Below are 26,669 nucleotides of genomic sequence, written 5' to 3'. Positions count from 1 at the left end.
CGCAAGCCAGCTCTGAATCCAACTAGCCAAGTTGCCATGGACCAGATGCATCCTAATCCTATTGATTAGCCTTCCATTAGGGACCTGTCAAATGTTTTACTAAAATCCATGTAGACAACATCCACTGCTCTACCTTCAGCAATCTCTCTTATCACCTTGTCAAAAACCTCTGCTATGCTGCCTCTTCCTAATCCATGGGTTTACAAATACTCATATATCTTCTCCAGCAATTTAAAAACCAGTCTATAGTTTCCAGGGTTTTTCCTTGTTCCCTTCTTAAATAGAGGTACAACATTAGCCACTCGACAATACTCAGGGACCTTGCCTGTGCCTAGAGAGGTCAAGGCCCCAGCAATCTTGCCTCGTGTCTCCTTCAATAACTGGGAGTAAACCTCAGCAGGCCCTGGGGACTAATCAACCTTGATACTCATTAAGAGACTCAACACTTCCTCCTCTGATTTCTAAATGCCCTAACATATTTATACATTCAGCATTGATCTCCTGCTCCTCCATACTTTTTTCCTTGGTAAATACTGAATGAAAGTATTCATTAAGTACCTCACTCACGTTCTCTGCATCCAAGCAAATCCTTCATCCTTGAGTAGTCCCACCATCTCCCTGGTTATCATCTTGCTCTTGATGTATGCATAGAAAGCCTTTGCATTCACCTTAATCCTACTTGCCAAGGACTTTTTCATGGTCCCTTCAGACTTTCCTAATTCCATTCTTCAGTTCCTTTCTGGCTTCTTTATATTCCTCATGTGCTCTATTTGATCCCAACTTCCGAAGCTTTACATACTTTTCCTTCTTCTCCTTGACTAAATTTATCACCTCTCTGGATATCCAAGGTTCTGTTATCTTTCCATCTCATCTTTTCTTTTAGCCCTGTCTTTCCTGTACTCTGTGCAATTGATCTTTAAACACATGTCTGATGTGGACTTGCCAGAGAAAAGGTGTTCACAATGAACTCTTCTTAGTTGCTGCCTAATTTGCCCTACTCTAATTTAAGGCTCTCCAGCAAAGATCATAACTATCCTTATCAAGAGCTACCCTGAAAGTTAAGAAGTTGTGGTCACTGTTCACTAACTGCTCACCCACTGAAAGGTAAGTCACCTGAAAAGGCTCATCACCCATCACCAGGTCCAGTACAGCCTCTCCTCTCATTGGACCATCAAAATATTGATTTAAGAAACCCTCCTGTGTACAGTTAACAAATTCTGCCCCATCCAAACCCCTTGTACTAAGAAGGTCCCAGTTTATCTTAGGGAAGTTGAAATCCCTCATGGCAAAACCCTATTATTTTCACACAGTTCCTTAATCTGTTTACATCTCTGTTCCTCAATATCTGAATGGCTGTTTGGGGGGGTCTGTAATATTCTTGAGTTCTATCCAACTGGACCCTTCATAAAAGTCGCTGGTGAACGCAGCAGGCCAGGCAGCATCTCAAGGAAGAGGTACAGTCGACGTTTCGGGCCAAGACCCTTCGTCAGGACTAACTGAAAGAAGAGATAGTAAGAGATTTGAAAGTGCGAGGGGGAGGGAGAGATCCGAAATGATAGGAGAAAACAGGAGAGGGAGGGATGGGGCCAAGAGCTGGACAGTTGATTGGCAAAAGGGATATGAGAGGATCGTGGGACAGGAGGCCTAGGGAGAAAGAAAGGGGGAGTGTGGAAGCCCGGAGGATGGGCAAGGGGTATAGTGAGAGGGACAGAGGGAGAAAAAGGAGAGAGAGAAAAAGAATATATATAAAATAAATAACGGATGGGGTACGAGGGGGAGGTGGGGCCTAGCGGAAGTTGGAGAAGTCAATGTTCATACCATCAGGTTGGAGGCTACCCAGACGAAATATAAGGTGTTGTTCCTCCAACCTGAGTGTGGCTTCATCTTGACAGTAGAGGAGGCCGTGGATAGACATATCAGAATGGGAATGGGACGTGGAATTAAAATGTGTGACCACTGGGAGATCCTGCTTGCTTGAAATTCCAGCATCTGCAGATTTCCTCGTGTTTGCGTGGACCCTTCATTATGTCTCTCCTGAGTTCAGCTGTGATATTGTCCCTGATTAGCAGTACAACTCTTCCCCCCTCCTGCCACCACCACCACCATTTACCTCCTTCTCTATCTTTTCTAAAACTTTGATAACCTGGTACATTAATTACCCATTCCTGCTCCTCTCTCAACCAAATCCCTAAAATGGCCACAACATCATAGTTCCATGTACTGATCCATGCTCAAAGTTCATCACCTTCACCTATAATACTCCTAGCATTAAAATATACACCGTTCAAACTATCCGACCCGCAATACCTGTTACTTTGATTTTGCCTTCAATATTTTCCCTGACATCTACATTCCTGCCTGATCCTTCACTTCCTGACCTGGTCTTCGGTTCCCAGTCTCCTGCAAAGCCCTCCCGAGTAGCATTAGTAAACCTCCTGGCCAGGATGTTGGTTCCCCTCCAGTTCAGGTGCAACCCGTCCTTCCTGTACAGGTCACCCTTCCTGAGAAAATGTTCAAATGATCCAAGAACTTGAAACCCTGCTCCCTGTACCATCTCCTCAGCCACTCATCCATCTGTGCTATCACCCCAGTCCTACCTGCATTAGCCTGTGGCACTGGGAGTGATCACTACCTTGCAGGTCCTTCTCTTCAGCCTCTTTTTTAACTCCCTATACTTACTAGCATGCTCCAACACTGGCACACTCCAACACTGGCACACTCCAACACTGGCAACTCTGACAATGGCCACTCCAACACTGGCCACTCCGACAATGGCTGCTCCGACAATGGCCACTCCAACACTGGCCGCTCCGACAATGGGCACTCCGACAATGGCCACTCCAACACTGGCCGCTCCGACAATGGGCACTCCACTTGACTCTACATTCCTTTCATTTGCTATTGAGTTTACACCTCAGATGGCAACACTTACCATATCTAAGCTGCCAATAAAAGACTGGATTTACCCAAAGCAGCCCCTTTTATATTCTCACTCTGATGTTCAATAGGACTCTGACACCAACACTAACTATGATGCAGCCTGTCAGAATGCTCTCCACAGTACATATGTAGAAGTTTTTGAGTGTATTTGTTGACATGCCAGATCTCTTCAAACTCCTAATGAAGTACAGCCGCTGAAATGCACTTTGGTGCAAAAAATAAAGGTGTGGACTGTTTTCTAAAAGAGGAGTGAATTCAGAAATCAGAGGTGCAAAGGGAGCTAGGAGTCCTTGTGCAAGATTCCCTAAAGGTTAACTTGCAGGTTGAGTTGGTGGTAAGGAAGGCAAATGCAATGTTTGCATTCATTTCAAGAGGACTAGACCATAAAAGCAACAAGTTAATGCTAAGGCTTTATAAGGCATTGGTCAGACCACATGGAGTATCGTGAACAGTTTTGACCCTATACTCAAGAAAGAAGTGTCGACATTGGAGAGGGTCCAGAGGAGGTTCACAAGAATTGTCCCAGGAATGAAAGGGTTAATGTATGAAAAGCGTTTGATGGCTCTGGGCCTGTACTCCCTGGAGTTTAGGTAGAAAAATATGGAGGGATCTCATTGAAACCTATCAAACATTGAAAAGCCTAAACAGAGTGGACATGGAGAGGGTGTTTTCAATAGTGGGAAGTGTAGGACCAGAGGGCACAGCCTTAGAATAGGATATCCCTTTAGAATAGAGATGAGGAAAATACGTCTTTAGCCAGAGGATGGTGATTCTGTGAAATTCACGGTCACAGACAGTTGTGGAGGCCATGTCATTGGGCATATTTAAAGTGGAAGTTGATAGGTTCTTGATTAGTAAGGGTGTCAAATAATGCAGGGAGAAGGCAAGTTAATGATTTCATAACATACATAACAACAGCGATAATAAACCTGATTCTGGTTCTAAAACAAAGCTGCAAAGGAGCACAAAAATGAATTCTAGGGAAAGTTTGAATAGGTTAGGAGTTTATTCCCTGGAGTGCAGGAGAATGAAGGGCAATTTGATAGAGGTATTCACAATAATCGGGGGGAGAAATAGGGAAAATGCAAACAGGCTTCTTACACTGAGCTTGGGTAAGATTAGAACTAGAGGTCATGGGTTAAGGGTGAAAGTTGAAATGTTTAAGGGGAACATCTTTATTCAGAGGCTGGCGTAGGTGGATATGGGTTCAATTTGAACATTTAAGAGAAATTTGGTTATGTACGTGGTTATGGGTTGGGTAGATTGAAAAGCAACATACACAAAATGCTGGTGAACGTAGCAGGCCAGGCAGCATCTATAGGAATAAGTCACAGTCGACGGTTCGGGCCGAGACCTATCGTCAGGACTAACGAAGTGTGTTGCTTGAATTTCCAGCATCAGATTTCCTCGTGTTTGGGCAGATTAATAGTTCGGCATGGATTAGACGGGCCGAAGAGCCTGTTTCTATGACTATGAATCTAAATGGGTAGTAGGTGAGATTGCACGGGTTTAGTGGTCTGAACGATCCTCTCCCCACCCCCTTGCTTTTCCCAGTTTTAGTCACCGGGACGGGGTCAGAAATCAGTGGGTCAGTTGCCTCGAAGGACTTTGAGCGGGCTGTTTAATGTTTAACGGAAGCGAGAGATTGGATGGGCAGGAAGTTGGGTTGCGAGAGGCGTGTATTGTTCAACTGGCAAATGCAAACACTTACACACAAACACACCTCCCGGGCCGTTGGGAGAAACTACCAGGGTGAAAGGAGGCGGGGAGTGAGAGAGGGAAGGAGGGAGGGAGGTTTCGTTAGTGACAAAACAATTCGGAGTCCAGGTTCCCCGTCCCAGCCCTGGGATTGTTCCATCGCACCAGGCAAGGGGTGCTCGGAAAATTGAGGGCGCATCAACAGTTAGATGTGGGGAAGGGGGAGCTGATGAGGGGTTGAGGAAGAGGGGAGCATGACAGAAATAGCGGAGCAAGGTGAGGGCTGGAGAAGAAGAGGGGCTGGGACATAACTCTGGAGGCAGATGCACGCCTCTCCCTCCCTACCTGGGCTGGGTGGCCGGAGCCAGGTGCGGGTTCCAGGTGACTGTGGGTTTCGTTCTCGGCTCGGAGAGGCACCCACACAGAGAGAGAGAGAGAGAGAGAGAGAGAGAGAGATACAGGCAGACGGAAATGGGACTGCGGCTGGTCGTAGCCGCTCTCCTCGGGCTGGCAGGTAGGTGGGAGCTCGGAAGAAGCCGGTAGACACCTACTCCCCAAAGGGACACGAAAAGAAACTCAGAGCGACAGGAAAGCGGCGTTCCTCGCAGGAACTGAAAGGGTGGGGGGAGGGGAGGGAGGCAGAGAGGAAGGGAGAGGGGAACTAAAAGGGTAGGGGAGAGCGTAGGGGAACGAAAAAGAAGGGGGAATGGGAGGAAAGGTGAGAGGGAGGGAAGGAGGGGAAGGGAGAAATAGGAGAGGGAGGGAGAGATGAAAGTGGAAAGCAGGATGAGGGAGGGAAGAGGGAAGAAGGGGGCAGATGGGGAATGGGGCGAGGAAAGGCGAGGTAGAGGGTGTGTGAAAGAGAGTGGGAAGAGTGAGGGGGAACGTGACAAGGGGAAGGAGGGAGAGAGGATTAAGGGGTGCTGGAGAGAGGGAAGGGGGAGTGTGGGAAATAGGTAGGAAAGATGGCGCAAAAGGATGGGAGAAGTTGTGGGAGAGAGGCCGAAGAGGTAGAGGGTGCAGGAGAGTAGGGAGAGGGTACAAGACGGGGAGCTTGAAAGTGGGACAAGAGGTGGCCGACAGAGAGTGAGTGAGGGACGAGAGGTGGGCGACAGAGAGAGAGAGGGACGAGAGGTGGGGGACAGAGAGAGAGAGGGGGACAAGAGGTGGGGGACAGAGAGAGAGAGAGAGACGAGAGGTGGGGGACAGAGAGAGAGAGACGAGAGGTGGGGGACAGAGAGAGAGAGAGAGAGATGAGAGGTGGGGGACAGAGAGAGAGAGGGATGAGAGGTGGGGGACAGAGAGGGGGACGGGGTGTGGGGGGAGTGAAGGGGATGGGCGCGGGGGCAGAGTGAGAGGGGGACGGGGTGCGGGGGAGAGTGAGAGGGGGAGTGGGATGAGACACGGGGCGGAGAGGGTGAGTCGAGAGGTGGGGGCGTGAGAGAGAGGACGAGGAGGAGGGAGTGGGCAAGAGATGGGAGAGTGAGTTGGAGTGAGAGAGAAGGCACAAGGTGGAGAGAGTGGGGGAACAGGTCTGGTGAGAGACAGTGGGACAAGAGGTGTTGGAGGGCGAGAGAGTGGGACGATATATGCAGGAGGACAAGGGAGCAAGTGTTGGTGTGGGAGGATGGGGAGAGCGGGGCGGGAGAAAGTGGAGCAAGAAGGGAGAGAAGAGTCAAGATGTGGAGATGAGGTGGGGAAGAATAGTCAAGGAGATGGGGCTAGCAGTAAGTGGCAAATAGAGGGAGATGTTGAGTGGGAGGGCAAAAGGTGGGATAGGGGAATGTGGTGTCAAGAGCTGGAGCAGGAGGTGGGGTGTGAGGGAGAAGGCAACAGGAGGTGGGAATAGAGGGAGAGGGGTTTGCAAGAGGTGGGGCAAGAAGCTGGCAAGAGGTGGATGGGAGATGGAGAGGGGCAAGAGGCAGGGGAGTGGGGGACAGCGAGCGGGAGCTGGAGGTGTTTGGGGAATGAGGTCAACAGGGTAAAAAGGCAAGGAGATGGGAAGAAAGGGGAAATGGGGAGAAATAATTAGTTAAAAGGAGTAAGGAAGAGGGAGTAGTGATTGAGGGCAGGGGTGAGTTTTTTGAGAGCGCAATGTGGGGTGTTGGGGTAAGGACGTGGAAGAGGGTAGGGTTGGGACGGAGGGGAGCAGGGTAAAGAGGGAATTGGGAGAGGGAGACTATGGAGGGAGGAGGAGGGAGAGATGTGGTGGAGTGAGGTGGGAAGTTGGTGAGGCTCTGAGGGAGGGAGTTAACAGTGCAAGGGGGGAGAACAAATTTCACGTCACATACCGGTGATAATAAACCTGAATCTGAAAGTGAGAGAGAGGCAAGATTCTGGAGGGAGTGCATGACAGAAAAGGATGGAGGGAGGAGCCGGTGGACAAGGGTAGGATAAGTAGAATGAGAGAATCTGAAGGGAGAGTGTCAGGGGAGGTTGCGGAGCCAGAGGGCGGGAGGGCTGGCCTCTACAGATTCTTGTAATGGTCACTGTTCTGGCTTCCGTTTAATGTGAAATTGTGCTGTGAATTATCTAAACAAAAAGATTAGAGTGTGCAGAGCTCTCTGGCCCTGGTTGAACTTACAGCTCTCATCTGAGAGCAGAGGCTGTAATTTGGAAAATTACTGCAAAGGTATTTGACCATATAAGTGAGGACATTATTATGCAAGTCAGGTGACCCCATCTGAAGTACTGGATACAGTTTTGCTCACATACCTCACCATGTTAGTCATAGAATAGTATGGGACTCTCAGGCCCTTTGGCCCATCTGGTCCATGCTTGCCTGATCTTCTGCCTCGTCCCATTTACTTATGATCTCTAGTCCTAGTCTCATCCAAACTGAGGGGAGAAAGCCAGCATGCATTCACCCGACCTCTATCCCTCAGATCTTTGTGCACCTCATTCTCCTGCGCTCCAGGAATAAAGTCCTAACCTATTCAACCCCAGAGTTCAGAGCTGTTCTCCATAACTAACTCCATGGTGAATTTCATGACCAAATGAATGGGTTCTTTTTTTTTAAACTGACTTCCTTAAGTACAAATAGAATTTTATCAGATGATGAGAGGCATAGAGTTTACCCCATGGTCAAAATGTTTAATACTACAGGGCATGCATTTAAGATGGCGGGGGGGGGGGGCGGTGGAAGGTTTAAAGGAGATGTAGGGGCTAGTTTTCTTTTACACAGAGAGCGGTGGATGCTGGAATCTGCTACCAGGGTTGGTGAAGGTATGATAGAGGCATTTGAAGCTCTTCGATAGTGTTGCATCACCTGTCTTTCCTCTTTAACCTGTGTTGTAGTTCCCTGGGTCACCTGCAATTAACCTTCCATTGCCGGTGCCTGCTGGGGGCTGTTTAAAAACAAGACTGCTTCCCACTCCCTCTCTTCCTCTCCTGTTCTGCAGCCTGCACCACCACACCACACATTGCCCTATTTCCCTTTACCTTAACTTTAGCTTAATAAAAATATGTTTTGTTTGTAATACCTGACTCCTTTGTGTTACTTCTTGAGAGCCGAGGTTGTAACATAATGGGAACTCGTCCAATTTTTTTTTAATTTTGAAGGATTAGATCTTTTACAGGCCTTTTGTTATGTTGTTTTGTGGTGTGTGGTTGCTTTGACATTTATTTCCCTTTTGGTACTATTGCTGCTGGTTGAGTTGAATTGAATTGACTTTATTTCTTACATCCTTCACATAGACGAGGAGTAAAAATCTTTACGTTGTGTCTCTGTCTAAATGTGCAATATGCAACTTCTAGTAATTTGTAATAAGTAGTATGTACAACAGAACAGTCAATATAGCTTAGAAATACAATTGTATCAGTGTGAGTTAATCAGTCTGATGGCCTGGTGGAAGAAGCTGTCTCAGAGCCTGTTGGTCCTGGCTTTTATGCTGCGATACTGTTTCCCGGCTGGTAGCAGCTGGAACAGTTTGTGGTTGGGGTAACTCGGGTCCCCAATGATCCTTTAGGCCCTTTTTTTTTTGCACCTCTCTCTGTAAATGTCCTGAACAGTGGGAAATTCACGTCTACAGATGTGCTGGGCTATCCACACCCCTCTCTGCAGTTCCCATACCAGGCAGTGATGCAGCCAGTCAGGATGCTCTCAATCGTGCCCCTGTAGAAAGTCCTTGGGGTTTAGGGACCCATACCAAACTTCTTCAACCGTCTGAGGTGAAAGAGGCGCTATTGTGCTTTTTTCACCACACAGCCGGTATGTACAGACCATGTGAGATCCCTGGTGATGTGTGTGCTGAGGAATTTAAAGCTGTTTACCCTCTCAACCCCAGATCCATTGATACCAATAGGCATCAGCCTGTCTCCGTTCCTCCTGTAGTTCACAACCAGCTCCTTTGTTTTTGCAACATTGAGGGAGAGATTGTTTTCTTGACACCACTGTGTCAGTATGGTTGTTTGAGCACTAGTATGTTAATTAGTGCATGAATACCCCTGTTAGCTAGGGGAGTGTTTCAGCTGGACTGATACATCAGTTCTCCTACAGTTGATTTCTTTATTATCCTTCCCTTATTGTTTTTGAGTTTATCCTGGGTAGAGACTTGTTCTCTGGTGGTGGGGTGGGGGGGGATGTGGGTAAGCCTTTCTGTACTGCATGACCATGACCCTGATGGCCTAAGCTTCCTGAAGTTTTGCTTTTAAAGTTGCCTTTTGCCCGGTACATCTCAGAAGATAGGTAGGGTAGAGCAAAGGCTAGCCAAGTATCGTGGTGGGGGGGCGGTGGTGGGGGTTGCTCATTTGTATGTTTGTTTAGATCTGCACTGGTTGTGTATCATTTAGATTAGCACTCAATGGCCATACTCATTTTGCACTTTGTGCGCTAACACACTCGGTTAGTGTTGTTTTGTGTTAAATGCCCCATTTGTACATTTGTGCTGACCTCTGTACTTGGTCAATACTTTAATGTAGTGTAGGAAAGCTTTTCAGATACGGCATCTCTTGAAGAGTTTATTAAAGAACCTACTGTTTAAGAATAAGGGGTAGACAATTTAGAACGGAGTTGAGGAAAAACTTTTTCACACAGAGGGTTGTGGTTCTGTGGAATACTCTGCCTCAGAAGGCAGTGGAGGCCAATTCTCTGGATTCTTTCAAGAAAGAGTTAGATCGAGCTCTTAAAGATAGCGGAGTTAAGGGATATGGGGAGAAGGCCGGAAAAGGGGACTGATTGTGGATGATCAGCCATGATCACAGTGAATGGTGGTGCTGGCTCAAAGGGCTGAATGGTCTACTCCTGCACCTATTTTCTATTGTCTATTCTGTGGAGCTGCTTGAGCTGTTTTACAAAAGGTCAACTTTTGCAGCTGGCTCCTCATTACAAAATAGAGCTTTCTGGTAGTGAAAAATGGTCAACAGGGAAGTGTTGTTAGACACTGGGGTTTTTGAGGTTAGTTCAATACCCACCTGTGCCCAAACCTACCCCTTTGTCAGAGGCGGCCATTGAGTTGAGGCTAAAGGAGGTGGCACTACAAGAGAAGTTATAGGACAGGCCCAAGGAACGGTTGTTACGGGAACAGCAACTGCATTTAGAACGTGAGTGTTTCCTTAAGGAGTTAAGAGTTTCAGAAGGTGTACAAGTCTGATCCTTCTGTATTTGATGTGGGTAGCTGTATTAAGTTAGTTCCACCATTTGGAGGGAAGGATGTCGAGACGTACGTCTCTCATTTTGAATGGGTGGCTCCAACTTCAAATCGCCCCGAACATGTCTGGACTCTGTTTTTACAGAGTGTTTTGAAAAGTAAGGCTCGGGAAGCCTATTCTGCTCTAAGTATTGAAAAGAGCTCGGATTATGATGAAGTCAAGGCGGCTACGTTGAAATCTTACAAGTTGGTTCTTGAGGCTTATCACCAGTGCTTTAGGCGTTATTGTAACCTTGACAAGCAAGCATATGTTGAGTTTGCCAGAGAGAAAAAGGAACTGTTTGATCCGTGGTGTTTAGCTCAACAAGCAGAAACTAAAGAACAACTTGGTCAGCTTGAGGAATTTAAGAGCTATCTGCCTGATGTTGTATCTGTTTACTTGATGAGCAAAAGGCATTAACCCTTAAGTAAGCTGTCATACTGAGAGATGAGTATAGCCTGATTTATACTTCTGCGTCAACTCGATGCCGTAAGTACTGCGTCGCTGCAAACCCTACGCAGGGCCGACGCGGATCCCTACGCTAGAGCCTGACGTGCACCTCTCGCAAAATGTAACTACGAGTCGCAGCAACGCAGACTGAACAACTGTGATTGGTCCACCTGGTAGCATCGCATTTCCTCCTACGCTGCAATAGCTTCCCATTGGGCGACTGAAGGGCAGGGAAGGAACTCTGGCTGCAATGCTTTCCATAAAGCTTTACAGACCTCCGAAATTATGGAGGACACATTTTCCTTTTACAAAAAAAGATGGTTGCTTTAAACTTGTTTACCCGGAGAAAGACTACCATGACCACAAAGCCTTGCGTGGGCAGGTGTGTGTGCATGCGCAACGTGCCCAAATTGCAGAGCAACACGGACACACCGATGCACGAGTATAAATGCTCACAATGTGCGTAGGCTGCTTGCGTAGGTTACAGCGTCCAGTTGATGCAGAAGTATAAATCAGGCTTGAGTCTTAACCCACAAGCAACAAGTCAAGTTTACAGGTAAAGGCTTATCCCATCAGGTGCAATCTTTAAAACCACTACCCCCTGTCTCACCCTTAGCTAAGATTTTACATCTGAGAATGCCACAGCTGACACTGTGTGTTTCTACCAGAAGCCCAGTCATCCAATTGCTAAATATTCAGTTCTTAATAAGAAGCAGAAATCTGTGAAGCCTGTGGTGGAATGCTACCTACTCCTGGGTAACCTCCAATCCTGTGGTGCTGGAGGGCTCAGATGAGTTTGAACTGGCTTTCCTGATTGTCTTACTACTCGTGCAACGTCTAAAAAAGATCAAAGCAAAGGCAAGAGGTCTGATATTGCCCTTTGTGACACTTTTATGGCCAAAGGTGATGTAGATCTAACAGGATTTGACCAAGGGCTTCCCTCTAGTGAGCAGCTAGTGCTTGTACAGAAAAGAGACCCTTCTGTCTCCTCTGTTTGAAGAGGTGGTCTCAGTGGAAGCAATTACAGAGGCCTCCTGTGGCTGTTTCATTAGCAGTGGAGTGTTAGGGAGAAAGTGGACTCCTCCAAGAATGTCCATGGAATAGTGTTTATCAAATTGTTCCTGATGTTTACTGGCCTGACATAATGCCTTTGGATCATGGTTGTGGCCTTGCTGGTCATTTAGGCACAAGGAAAGCTCCTGTGCTTAGGCATTTCCTCTGGCCTGCAGTGAGGCCTGAGGTAGCACAGTACTGTAGGTCATGCCAGGTGTGTCAGGTTGCTGAAAGCCTAATCAAAAGATCCCTGTCACAGGCTCCCCGACACCCTATCCCTGCCATTGGGGAGTCTTCTGAAGGAATTTTTCCCCATGTCAGTATTTGCTGACCATTTATGTGTGCAGCTGCTCGATGTCCTGAAGCTGTCCCGTTGTGTAAAATTACAACTTCCACCATTTCCAAAACTCTGACTGAATTTAGCTGACTGAAGGTTGTCCAGTCTGACTAAGGGTCAACTTTTACGTCTCACCCCCTCTCCCAAGTGGTAACACAAATATCCATCTAGCATTGTACCTCGACCCACTTACTATCCAGAATCTCAGCGGGCGCTCGGAAGATTGAATTAAAGCCTCAAGTCAATGTTGCGAGCCTACTGCAAGAGGTTTGAGAGGGATTTTGGGGTGATGGCATTCCCCTTCTTCTGATGGAGATGACTCAGGAATCCCCCTGTTTCAGCCCAGCTGAGCTCATGTGTGGCCACACTCTGAGAGGGCCTTTGAAACTATTGAATGAGAAATGGCTGGCTGATGAACCTTCTACTCACCTGTCAGATTATGTATCTTTCACTTTAGGCTCAAGGCTGATTTATACTTGCTATGCCGTAGCCTACACCGTAGGCCTGATTTATACTTTTGCATAGCCCTACGCTGTAGCGAGCATGCGTAGTTGTGTCTGCGTCGCTCTGCAATTCACCACCAAAACGCTAGTTGGCAGTGGGGTTTCTATGCCACTGTGTTGAGTTTCCTCGTGAGAGACATGGACGAGGAAATGTATTTCAAATATTTTCAGATGTCGGCAGGTAGATTTGACGATTTGGTTCATCGTCTCCAACCATTTATTTCGCATCAGTGTACAGATGTGGCGGAGAAAAGCAACCGGAAATGCGTATGAGGAAATGCGATGCTACCAAGCGGACCAATCACAGTTGTTGCGGCCTGTGTCGCCGTGATGCGCGAGTTACATTTTTCGGGAGGTGCACGTCACCCTACAGCATAGGGTACACAGTACCTACCGCGTACATTTGGCGCACAAGTATAAATCAGCCTTCAACAGGACACGTGAGCTGACTAGAGAAAGCTTGAAGGCAGCTCAGGAAAAGGTGAAAACTTGGTACGATAGGAAGGCTAAACACAGGGTTTTCTCCAGGGGACCGAGTGCTTTCTTACCGCCACTGCCCGGCTCTGCCTTCCAGGCTCAGTACAGCGGGCCGTATGTGATCGATCGCAGAGTGGGTCCACTGACTACTCGGTAAAGACTCCACGTGCAACTTTTGAAACCTTACAATGACCGGAAGCACACAGTGTCTGCACAGGTTAAGCCTGTGGCTGTGCTGAAGTCTCCATCTGCAGGTGGTGAGGGAAATGTTGGTGCTGTTTCTAAAGGGGTAGGTAGCCAAATTCTAAAATCCTGGCTGAATTGGACCTTCCTGAGTGCTCTGACATTGTTCAGGTAATCAATCAGAATTTGGCCCTCTTCTCTGATGGTCCATCTAATGCACTTCAGCATGACATTGATGTGGGCTAAGGCGGCCCCTGTCAAACAACATCCATGCGAGGTAAATAAACCCTGCTAAGCGCCAGCATTGGCATAAGGAAGTAAATTATATGTTGGAACATGGCGTAGCTGAACCCAGCTCAAGTCCCTGGAGTTCCCCTTGTCTTTCGGTTGCTAAATCAAGCATGAGGAATTCTAACCAGTGTTTGATGCGGTGGAGACTATTCCTGCAGGGGCATGACCTGAAGCCTTGCCACATCTGTGGAAGGGACAGTGTGCTAGCAGATGCCCTTTCAAGGCCGCAAGTGCCTTGCCCAAGTCTGCTCACGCCCTACATCCTTTATCAAACATTCTGTAAGCATTATTGGGGCAGCTTTAGGTTGCCTCAGAGCCCGGCCTGTGTTTCCTCTAATCTGTGCTGCAGTTCCCTGGGGCACCTGTATACCCTTCCATTGCTGGCTCTGGCTGGGGACTGCTTAAAAACAAGGCCACTCTCACGCCCACACTCGCTCCCTTCCCCATTCTGCAGTCAGCACTACCACACCGCATCACATGCCACCCTGCTTCCCTTTACCTTAGCTTTAACTTAATAAATATCTTCTGTGTAATTCCTGTTGTGGCCTGACTCCTCTGAGTTACTCCCTGAGAGGCGAGGTTGTAACAGACAGGCACATGAATGTGCAGGGAACGGAGGAACATGAACGCTGTGCAGGCAGAAGGAATTAGTTTAGTTAGATGTTTAATTTTCCCCCACACCGCTCCCATGACTTACTGACTCTTATACACAATACTTGCCTTTATTTGTCAAGATGTTGAATGCATGAGTCAGGAAGTTATGTGTAGCTGTAGGTGACTTTCATCAGGCCGCACGGACCATTGTTCTGGTCGTCCCATTACAGGCAGGGTGTGGCAGCTTTGGAGAAGGTGCACAGATTTTACCAGGATGCCACCTGACTGAAGGTTTGAATTGAATTGACTTTTTTTACTTACATCCTTCACATACATGAGTAAAAATCTTTATGTTACGTCTCTGTCTAAATGTGCAATTTATCGTAATTTGTAATTAATAGTATCTACAACAGGACAGTCAGTTTAGCATAGAAATACAATTGTATCAGCATGAATTAATCAGTCTGATGTCCTGGTGGAAGAAGCTGTCCCCAGTGCCTGTTGGTCCTGGCTTTTATGCTGCGGTACCGTTTCCTGGATGGTAGCAGCTGGAACAGTTTGTGGTTGGTGTGACTTTGTTTATAAAGCTGTGATATGACTTCCAAACTCTTCTACTCGTTGCCTTGACTGTTAGAGGGTATGAGCTGCCAGGAGAGGTTGGGCACACATGGGGTGTTTTCACAGGCTGAGGAGATACCTGGTTAGGTCACAGCTGGAGCATTGCAATCTTCTTTGTGGTGGTGTGCTGGGCCAATGGCACCAATTAAATGGCTTTGTTATAGGAGTCAAACTACGCTACCATGCTGTCCCACGGTTGGTAGATACTTTATTGATCCCAAAGGAAATTGCAGTGTCACAGAAGCATTACAAGTGGATGCTTGTGGAACAAAGGTCCCTACGGAAAATCATAGCAAGTCCGGATAATGTTTCTCGCCCTCTGCATGTGGCCTTGGCTGAACAGAGGAGCACTTTTAGTAATAGACTAAGACAACTGTGCTGCTCCAAAGGGTGTTATATGAGGTCATTCTTACCCTCGGCCATTAGGCTCTATAATCAGTCAACCTGTAGCTGGGGAAGTGATGACCCCCCCTCCCCCGGTTAGAATGATTGTGGTAACTTATTTTTTATTCTTTCTACTTCTCTTCTAATATTTATGTCTCTACACTTGTAATGCTACCGTGACACTGTCATTTCCTTCGGGATTGATAAAGTATCTATCTTGGGATGGCACGGGGTAGCTTAGTGGTTAGCACAATGCTTTACAGTATAGTTGACCTGGGTTCAATTCCCGCTGCTGGCTGTAAGGAGTTTGTACGTTCTCCTCGTAGCCACGTGAGTTTCCTCTCACGATCTACAGACGTATCAACTGGTAGGTTAATTGGTCATTGTAAGTCGTCCCGCGATTGGGCTAAAGTGAAATTGGTGGGTTGCCGTGTGAGATGGCTCAAAGGATCAGAAGGGCCTATTCCACCCTGTATCTCAATAAATAAACAAACAAATAAATAAATCTATTCAGTTCTGGTCGCCCCATTACAGGAAGGATGTGGAGGCTTTGGAGAAGGTGCAGAAGAGGTTCACCAGGATGTTGCCTGCATTAGAGGGTTTGTGTTACAAGAAACGGTTGGGCAAGCGTTTTTTTTCTCTGGAGCAGTGCAGGCTGAGGGGGAGACATGAATGTGCTGGGAAAGGAGGGATATGGACATTGTACAGGTAGAAGGGATTAGTTTTTTTAAACAGACAGGTGTGGGGAGAGGTGGATGGGGCAATGGTGGAAGCAGACGCAATCGAGGGTTGTTTAAGGCTTTTAGGTGGGCACGTGAGTAGGCAGGGACTGGCAGGATGTGAATCAGAAAAGATTTTGTTTAACTTGGTATCGTGCCCAGCACAGTCTCTGTGGGCCAAAGGGCCTGTTCCTTTGTTTTTCCTCTGCATAAAATCGATTTTTGTCTGTAAATGGAAGGTTCACAAATATTTCCATATATGGTAATCATGCCATCACAGTATTATAACAAACAACAACAAAAACACACAAGATGTAAGAAAGTGCAGAGGAAACCAGGCTTGTCTATTGGAACGGACGCATATTAAATCTTCTGAATTTCATAATAAAATGGGAGTTTACTTGTGTGTACAGATGTCTATACCCTGGAATGTCTCAAGTGGGAAGGTCTGACAGGCTGGGCTTTGATCTGTGCAGTTTAGGAGAGTGAGAGGGGACTGGTTTATACTGTCACGTGCACCGAGATACAGTGAAATGCTCACCTTACGTACTGTTCATAAAGATCAGATCATTACAACGCTGCACTGAGGAAGAACAAGTAAAACAATAACAGAATAAAGTGTAACCGCTTCAGAGAAACTGCAGTGCAGGTGGACAACAGTGTGCAAGGTCATCATGAGGTAGGTTGTAAAGTCAAGGAGGTCCATTCAGGACTGGTATAACAGTGGGGCAGAAGCTGTTCTTGAACCTGGTGGCACTTGCTTTCAGGCTTTTGTATCTTCTGCCCAATGGGAAAGGGTGAGAAGAGGGAATGTCTGGGGTGGGTGGGATCTTTGATTATGCTGGCTGTTTTACTGCGGCAGTGGGAAGTGTTGACAGAGTCCATGGAAGGGGGCCTAGTTTCCATGATGCACTGAGCTGCGTCCACAACCCTCTGCGGTTTCTCAAGATCACGGGCAGAGCACCAAGAGGGTTGGCAAGTTTGGAGACGACGCAAAGTTTGGTGGTGTTGTAGATAGCGTAGAGGATTGTCAAAGATTGCAGAGAGACATTGATAGGATGCAGAAGTGGGCTGAGAAGTGGCAGATGGAGTTCAACCCGAAGTGTGAGATGGTACACTTTGGAAGGACAAACTCCAAGGCAGAGTACAAAGTAAATGGCAGGATACTTGGTAGTGTGGAGGAGCAGAGGGATCTCGGGGTACATCCCTGAAAGTTGCCTCACAGGTGGATAGGGTAGTTAAGAAAGCTTATGGGGTGTTAGCTTTCATAAGTCGAGGGGTAGAGCTTAAGAGTCGCGATGTAATGATGCAGCTCTATAAAACTCTAGTTAGGCCACACTTGGAGTACTGTGTCCAGTTCTGGTCGCCTCACTATAGGAAGGATGTGGAAGCATTGGAAAGGGTACAGAGGAGATTTACCAGGATGCTGCCTGGTTTAGAAAGTATGCATTATGATCAGAGATTAAGGGAGCTAGGGCTTTACTCTTTGGAGAGGAGGATGATGAGAGGAGACATGATAGAGGTGTACAAGATAATAAGAGGAATAGATAGAGTGGATAGCCAGCACCTCTTCCCCAGGGCACCACTGCTCAATACAAGAGGACATGGCTTTAAGGTAAGGGGTGGGAAGTTCAATGGGGAATATTAGAGGAAGGTTTTTTACTCTGAGAGCGGTTGGTGCGTGGAATGCACTGCCTGAGTCAGTGGTGGAGGCAGATACACTAGTGAAGTTTAAGAGACTACTAGACAGGTATATGGAGGAATTTAAGATGGGGGCTTATATGGGAGGCAGGGTTTGAGGGTCGGCACAACATTGTGGGCCGAAGGGCCTGTACTGTGCTGTACTATTCTATGTTCTAAGTCACGATCCATCAAATTTCTTTAGCCTCCTGAGGAACACCAAGCCTGTCCCATTTGCCCATGTTTGGCCAACCTCCTCCAGTTCCTCTGGCAGCTCGTTCCAAACACCCACCACTCTCTGCATGGAAAAAAAAAAGCCCCTTCCAATCCCTTGTATATCTCTCCCCTCTCACCTTAAACCTGCGCCCTCTAATTCCTGATTCTCCAACCCCAGGGAAACAAGTTGTGCTCATTCACCCTATCTCTGCCCTTCAGACCGTCCCCTCAGTCTCATACATTCCAAGGAATAACATCGCAGCCTGTCCCCTGTAACCCAGACCCTTAAACCCTGGTATCTCCCTCATAAATCTTCCTTGCACCTATTCCACATTAATGATGTCCTTCCTGTAAACAGGGTGAGCAGGACCCTACACATTACTCCCAAGCGAGGAGCATCGGATGGAAAGTTTAGTGGCTGAAAAGATATCCGATCGCTGGAGTTTTATTGTTGTACATTGACTTTTAAAATGGACAGATTTTAGGTGGATGTTCGGCAATATAGAGAGTATTTTGTGCGTTTATGGTTGACCCCATTACAGGAAGGGGGTGAAGGCTTTGGAGAGGGTGCAGAAGAGGTTCACCAGGATGCTGCCTGGATTAGAGGGCATGAACTATCAGGAGACGTTGGACAAACTTGGGTCATTTTCTCTGGAGCGCTGGAGGGTGAAGGGAGACCTGATGGAAGTTTGTGAAATGATCAGTTATGGTAAAGAAGGCGTATGGCATGCTTAGGGCGTTGAGTACTAGAGAAAGGAATTCACATTGCGGCTGTGTAAAACTTTGGTCAGGCTACAGCTGGAGGATTGCATGGAATTCTGGTTGCCCCAGGAAGGGTTGGAGGCTTTGGAGAAGGTGCAGAAGTTGTTCACTGGGCATGTGATAGTAGAGATTGGGCAAACTTCCGTTCTTTTCTCTAGAGCAGCAGAGGCTCAGGGGAGAATAAATAGAAGATTATGAGAGGAATTAACAGAGTAACACACACAAAATGCTGGAGAATCTCAGCAAGTCAGGCAGTATCTATGGTGAAGCTCAGGTCAGCATGGATGAGCTGGGCTGAATGGCCTGTTTCCCTGTTGTCTTACTTGATGAGACCATGGATCCATAATGATTGCAATGTTTAAGAAGCATTCAGTCAGGCAGGAACGGAGGGTCTGTCTGCAGGCAAATAGGATTAGTTGGAGGCACAAGGGACTGTAGATCCCGGAACCTGGAGCAGCAAGCAATCTGCTGGAGGGCTGAACACCAGCTGCTTGGGGTGGGGGGGGGGCGGGGAAATGGTGGTAGAGTGAAGAATTGTCAACACTTCAGGTCCTGATGGACGCTTGGTCCTGATGTGAGGACTCAACCTGAAGCGTCAACGATTCCATCCCTCCCACAGATGCTACTCGACCCACTGAGACCCTCTAGCTGGTGGAACTGGTAAGACTGTGGCCAGCACTGACATGATGGGCTGAAGGGCCTGCTTCTGCGCTGTTGTTTGAGTACTGGTCTCCCTATTCAAGAAAGAATGTACCTGTCTTCTCGCTGACTTGCTGTACGTGTGTTTTGGTTTTCTGTGACATGCCACATCGCACTGTTTGCTCCAGCGGCTGATGTTTTTATTTTTCTGACACTTCCCTGCGTGATAACGATGCCAGGAATGTCTTTGCCTGGTCTTGTGACTCTGCCGGGCAAGTTTCAGCATTCTGAGTCACTATTTTTAAGACTGTCTGCAATCCACACTTGCTCCACCCTGCTAACTTGACTCTGACGTGGAAAGTGCCAAATGGGAGGGTTGGATTAACATCAGAAAATTGCTGTGAGAGTCCCCTATGCATAAGAGAGAGAGTGTGATTGCCTCGGAGAGAGATCAAAGGATGTCCACCAATTTAGAACTTGCCCTTCTAATTAACTAATTAAACTTCTAATTAAAAGCCAGATTAAATTAACCCCTTCTGCTACACAATGTTCCTCTTCAGAATCAGGTGCAATATGGCTGGTGTATGTAGTGAAATTTGTTGTAGTAGTGAAAACTGTAAATTGCAATAAGCAGAGGCAGTGTGTGTGATATATATATGCATATATTTGCACTCTTTATTTTACTTATACATATATAAATAAAAGTGAGAAAAAAATACTGAGGAAGTGTTCGTGGGTTCATTGTCCATTCAGAAATCTGGTGGCAGAGGGGAAGAAGCTGTCCCTGAAATGTTGAATGTGTGTCTTTAGGCTCCTGTACCTCCACCTTGATGATAGCAATGAGAAGGGGGCATGTCCTGGATGATGGGCGTCTTTAATAATGATGGGTACTACTTCTTTGAGGCATTGCCTTTTGAAGGTTTCTTTGATGCTGGGGAGGCTGGGTGCCCGTGATGGAGCTGGCTGAGTTTACAACTTTCTGCAGCATTTTTCCCCAATCCTGTGCGGTGGCCCCTCCATACCAGACCGCGGTAAGTTAGCATGCTCGCGCCTTCTTTGTAATTGCATCAGCATAGATCTTCAGAGATGTTGCCACCCAGGAACTTGAAACTGCTCACTGCTGATCCCTCAGTGAGGACCGTGTGTTCCCTCAACTTCCCCCTCTTGAAGTCCATAGTCAGTTCCGTGGTCGCAGCTGTTGGGTGCAAGTTTGTTGTTGCAACACCACAGCCAGCTGATCCGTCTTGCACCTGTATGTCTTCTCATCCGCATCTGAAATTCTGCCATAAGTGGTTGTGTCGTTGGCACAATAATAAATGGCATTTGAGCTCTGCCTAGCCACAGATTCATGGGTGTAGAGACAGTGCAAAAGTGGGCTAATCACACATCCTTGAGGAGCAGCTCATGGGAAATGCTGGAGGAACTCAGCATTTCTGAGGGGTAGCAGTGTTGATCGTCAGCGTGGAGGAGGTGTTGTGTCCGAGCTGCACTGACTGGCCTCCTGGTGAGGAAGTCAAGGATCCAGTTGCAGAGGGAGGTATTGAAACCCAGTAATTGGAGCTTTTGATTGGAACTGAGAATATGATTGTGCTGAATGCTGAAATGTGATCAATAAACAGCAGTCTGACATAAGTATTACTATTGTCCAAGTGATCCAAGGCCAGGTGGAGAACCAGTGAGATTGCATCCCCTGTAGATCTATTGTGGCGATAGGCAAACTGCAGTGGGTTCAGGTCCTTGCTTAGGCAGGAGATGATCCTAGCCATGTCCAAACTCTCAAAGCATTTCATCACAGTAGCTGTAAGTGCCACTGGACAATAGTTGTTGAGGTAGCTCATCTGCTCTTCTTGAGAATGGGGAGAATCCCTCCACTATTTGCAAATCCTTTTGCCAAAGAGTTTCTTAAACACCTCTTTCATATCACCTTCAACACCACCCTTGGCAGCTCATTCCAGGTACCTGCCACTCCGTATAAGTATATAAAAACTTACCCCACACATCTCCTTTGAATGCCCCTTCTTCCCACATTAAATGCATCCCCTCTGGTATTAGACATTTTAACTCTGGGGGCAGAAAGTGTAAACGTAAATATGCTGAATCAAATAACGACAGTACAAAAAGATCGTTACTTATCTTTTCACCCGTTTATTTCTTCGAGCTCAGCCGGCGAGTGAATTTGGACCTGACATCAGGGAGCGAACCTTTCTCATCTCCCCGGCAGTTCTACAAGTTCGCTGCCTGATGTCAGAATTGTCAGAAGTTATAAGGCCACCGATACAAAGGAACAATCAATTTGATAAGTATTCCAGCCAAGTCAATAGACTATTGATACAAAGAACAATCAGTTTGATAACCATTCCGGCCAAGTCAATGGACTATTGATACAGAGAACAATCGGTTTGATAACCATTCTGGTCAAGTCAATGGACTATTGATACAAAAGTACAATCAATTTGATAGACACTCCAGCCACCTTAATTAAAGAAAAGAATGCCCTACCTGGTTTGCTGGAGCAACAACTTAATTACAAAGATAAGAACATCCGTCAAATTTATGCTTTAATTAAGAAAGGAATGTTCCTTCTAATTTCCATCAGGTACTGCTTTTTGTCAAAATCAAAAGGTGTGAAAAGCCCAGAGACATCTTATGTGGATCTGGGTGAACTTTAATCCTTATCTTGCTCCAAAGAAAGCAGCTGTTAGACATTATTCAAACACACTACAGTCACAGACATAGTACTTAATCCATTGTTTACAGGGATCTGAGAATCCCCATTCCCTTAAACTTTATCATTAGATACTGACTGTCTACTCTATCTTTCCCTCACACACCTCTCATAAGATCCTATCAGGCTTCCCTCAGCCTCCACCACTTCAGAGAAAACAACCCATTTGTCCTGGATGTTGACTGGATTGGAGGAATTCAGCTGTGGGCTGAAATTTGACAGGTTTTTTGCCCTGGAGAGAATGACCTGCAGAGATGTGCAAGATTATGAAAATCAAAGGTAGATAGAAACTGTTTCCCCCTGTGGTAGAGGGCAGAAGCTTAAGGTGAAGGGAAGTTTTAAAAGGAACCTGAGGGGTAAGTTTTATTTTTATAGAGAGTGGCTGATGTCTGGAATGTGCTGTAAGAGGAAGTGGTGGAATATGGTACTATCACTGTGTTTAGGTGACATTTTAGACAGGCACTTAAATGGTTAAAGTCAGGTTTATTGTCAGATGTACAAGTCCATGTGGTACCAGACGCAATGAAAACCGTACTTGCAGTGGCATCAGAGACACAACATTCACGGGGAAAACTTAAATTACACACACTTTTACAAGAAAACACAATTTGAACAAAAAGCAATTTGTAGTGCAAAGTCGTTCTAGTGTCGATATGCCGAGGCAGTGATTAGGGTTGCTCCAGTTGGTTCAAGAACTGAATGGCTGAAGGGAAACAGCTGTTACTGAACCGGGTGATGTGGGACTTCAGGCTTCTGTACCTCCTGCCCAATGGAAGCTGTTGGAGGATGGCATGGCCTGGATGGTGGGGATCTTTAATGATGGCATTGCCTTCTTGAGCCAGCACCTCCTGTAGATACTCCCGCTGGTGGGGAGGGACATGCCCGTAATGTATTGGGATGAGTCTGCTGCTCTCTGCAGCTTCTTACATTCTTGAATTGCCATACCAGATGGTGATGGAACCAGTCAGGCAAGGCATGGAAGGATACAGCACTAATGCAAGAAAACAGAATTAGTGTAGACTTGCAGAAGGTTAGCATGGAGATGATAGGCCAAAGGGCCTGTTTCAGAGCTGTATAACTCATTGACTCTAACCTCTGAGTCTGTATTCGGGAGGATGAGGGACTGCATGTAGACCCAGGGCATCGGTGTTCATTGCGTGTGGAGTGGGGTAAAGAAGTGAGGACTGTTGATACCACTCCTGTTTCTATACACCCCCACACTTTAAATGGGGGGGGGTTGGGGGCTTAGTGATGCTGTGGGGAGAGCCGCTGCCTCACAAATCTGGGGGGGGGGTGTGTGTGTAAGAAAGAGAGCTCTGAGAGGAGAGAGACTGACAGAAATGGAGATGGAGAGAGGGACTGGGACAAAAAGACTGTGTGTGAGAGGGAGTTGATGGAGAGAGTGTGAGGAAAAGAAGACAGAAAAAAAAGAGAGACACATGGAAAGGAGAGGGATTGACAGAGGGAAAGCAAGCCTCTGTGTTTGAAAGAGAGGGAGATGGGGACTAGGGTGAGATAGAGAGATGAGAGAGAGACAGTTGGAGGTGGGGGAGAGATGGAAGAGAGACTGACAGAGACAGAGAGATTAAGAGATTGGAACAAAGAGGGTGTGCGTGCATGTGTGTGTGTATGTGTGTGTATACATATACGTGAGAGAGAAGTTTTTACAGTCTCCTGTAATCCTTCCTTGGGTGTTCCAGTTTCTTCCCAAATCCCAAAAAGGACATGTAGGGTTGCTGGGTTAATAGGCCAATATGGATTTGTTGCCCTTGTTGCATTTGTGGGTGAGGGGTCGAATCTGGGTGAAGTTGGTGGAAAGGTGAGGGGAATGAACGGGATTGATGTGAGACAGGTATTGGTGTTGGGCCAGGATTGAGAAACTGAGGGACCTGTCTCCACATTGCACCTTTCAGAGACAGGACTGGTGAGACCAGTTCTGATATGAATCACAGTGCCATGATGTTCTGGATTGGCACACTCAGCATGTTGCGTTCAGACTGATGGGAATTCCCAGCCCATCAGGTAGTAGCCTCATCCCAGTTGGGGTTTTTTTTTTTAAGATGTTATGATGTGGTGCTGTAAAAATTCCCCTGATACAATGAGTATTGGCTACTGTGAGTTTCAAGATGACCTTTGACTCCCGATGAGTTTTAGGGAAGGAGGAGAACATGGCCCCACTAAGTTTCGGTGGTGGGGGGATGTCAGATTCCCAGTGAGTTTCAGGGAGGGGAACTGTGGCCCCTGTGGGTTTTGAAGCATGGGATCCCAGTAAGTTTCAGGGAGGGACCCTAACGTCTGGTGAGTTTTGGGGGAAACCTGGACCCCCAATAAGTTTTGGGTGGAAGGGGATCTGTGGCTTTGGTTAAATTTGAGGATCTGTTATCCCAGTAAGTTTCAAGGGAACCATGGCTCCTAATGAGTTTTGGTGGGAGTCCCAGCAAGTTTCAAGGGAGAGGTGGGAATCGGGACCCCCGTAAGTTTTGGTAGAGGTAATGGTGGGAGGGGGGAGTGAAAGCTGTGGGTCCCCAGGAATGGAGATCCTGGTATGCTTCAGGGGAATTGGGCTCTGGTGATTTTTAGGAAAGACCAGGTGACCCCGATATGAGTTTTGAGGAATTTGTTCCAGTAAGTTTCTGGGAGAGAGAAAAACTGGGAACCTGGTGATTTCGAAAGGGAAAGTGTGATGCAAAGTTGTGGTCAGAGTGAGTTTTGAGGATTTGGAGTCGCAGTGCATTTTGGAGGGGGGAATGTGGTGGGATCCATTACTCCTAGTTATTTCTGGGGTGGGATGTGTGAACTGGGGCCCTGTGTTTCCAAGTGGTGGTGTCCCAGCAAGTTTAAGGGGAGCCATGGGGCCTGGGACCCTGGTGAGATTCTGAGGGGGAGTAGAGAAGGAAACTAGGGCCACGGAAGGTTCTGTGGTGTGGAGGGGGAACTGGGGTCCCTGGGAGCTTGAGGGAAGCCGTGGCAACTAGGTTTTCCACCGAGTTTCTGGTGGGGAGGGGAACTGTGTGGATCTGCTGAATTTTGAAGTTTTGGGGTCCAGTACCTTTCAAGGGGAAGTTCTGAGGTGAGCGGGAACCCAGTATTGCCAGGAGATGGGACCCTGGTGAATTTTGGGGTGGGGGGTGAGCTAGTGTCCCAGGGGATTGCAGGACCACTTGTGAAACATCTTACCCCCTCCATCCATACCAGTTGTTGAGCCTTCAGGATTGTGGACTACTGGGATTTTACCGAACCAGAAGCTGCAAGCATTTTCTTTAGTGGTTCAATTCTCCTCCCAATTAAATTTAACTTCCTTTGATTTTCCTGACCACAGGCCCTCCCCTTAAGCACACCCTACATGTATACATCCCAGTGAGAATTTGGTTAACACTGGTATTAGTATTTGTTTATTATTGTCACAAGTATCGAGATACAGTGAAAAACTTGTCTTGCATTCTCTTCATACGGATCAGACCATTACACAATGCATTGAGGAAGACCAAGATAAAACAATTAGAGAATGCAGAATAAAGTGTAAAACCTACTGAAGAAGTCCAGTGCAGGTAAACAATAAAATGCAAGATCATAACAAGGTAGATTGTGAGGCCAGCAGTCCTTTGTGTAATACAAGAGGTCTGTGCGAGAGTTTGATGACAGCAAGAAAGAAGCTGTCTTTGAGCCTGGTGGTACGTGCTTGCGGGCTTTTGTATCATCTGCCTGATGGGAGAGGGGTGATGAGGGAACATCGGGGTGGGTGCTGTCTTTGATTACGTTGGCTTCTTTCCTGAGGCAGTGAGAAGTGTAGACAGAATGGAGGGGAGGCTGGTTTCCGTGATGAGCTGAACCGTGTTCGCAACCCTCTGCAGTTTCTCGCAATCACAGGCAGTGCAGCTATCACATCAAACCGCGATGCATCTAGTAGGATGTTTTCTATAGTGCATCAATAAACTTTGGTCAAATTGAACAAGGATATTCCTAATTTCTTCAGCCTCCTGAGGAAGTAGAGGCATTGGACGGTGAGCTTTCTTGGCCATGACATGTCCACTTTTTTTTTTAACCATAGGACAAACTATAGGAGGAGAGTTAGGTCATTCAGCTTCCCCAGCGTTGAGAATGACTTCAAAAGCTGGCACCTCAAGAAGGCAGTGCCCATCGCAAAGGACCCCGACCATCTGTTCCTTCTTTCTTTTTCAATCTTTTTATTAGTTTCATAAAATATAAACATAACATAGCAATAATACAAATTGTTGGAAATACATTGTTATACTTAAAATAAGTAATTATAGAACCAAATAGTATAAATTGACAAAACTCCCAGTCGTGTAGGATAAGAATGAATAATACAGGACAAAAAAAAACTGGAGAAAAATCATGAAAAGAAAAAAAAACTAAACAGAATTAGTCAACTAAACTAAAAAGAGTTGGGCAATTCTAACAAAGTAAAAATGGTAGAGAAGAAAACCTTAGTGTCGACGACTCCATTCCTCTCAACCAACAGTACAGAGAAGTAAAATAAGTTTGGAAATGGTCAGATTACATCATATGAAAATGCTGATTAAATGGCCTCCAACAAGTTTTTTCAAATTTAATGGAAGGGTCATAAACCACACTTCTAATTTTTTTCCAAATTCAAACACAACATAGTTTGTGAAAACCAGTGAAAACCAGTAGGAGGGTTAATCTCTTTCCAATTCAGCAATATGGATCTTCTAGCCATTAAAGTAAGAAATGCAATCATCCTATGTGCTGAAGAGGTTAAATAATTTGAATCTATCATTGGTAATCCA

The 26,669-nt window shown here is 46.6% G+C and overlaps 1 protein-coding gene across 2 annotated transcripts in view; it reads left to right on the top strand.

Moving 5' to 3' along the window:
* Nucleotides 1–5,024: 5,024 nt before the first annotated feature.
* lsr (lipolysis stimulated lipoprotein receptor) overlaps nucleotides 5,025–26,669 on the top strand; it is a 70,448-nt gene continuing 48,803 nt past the window's right edge. For both annotated transcript variants that reach the window (XM_063056705.1, XM_063056706.1), the window contains exon 1: nucleotides 5,025–5,152. In XM_063056705.1, coding sequence (XP_062912775.1) covers nucleotides 5,110–5,152 — 43 coding nt within the window. In that variant the 5' untranslated portion in view covers nucleotides 5,025–5,109. The remainder of the gene's footprint in view (nucleotides 5,153–26,669) is intronic.

Source organism: Mobula hypostoma, chromosome 8 (genome assembly GCF_963921235.1).
Source record: "Mobula hypostoma chromosome 8, sMobHyp1.1, whole genome shotgun sequence".
Lineage (NCBI taxonomy): Eukaryota > Metazoa > Chordata > Chondrichthyes > Myliobatiformes > Myliobatidae > Mobula > Mobula hypostoma.
Note: the sequence above shows the minus strand (reverse complement) of the source record. Positions and strands in the feature narration are given on the sequence as shown.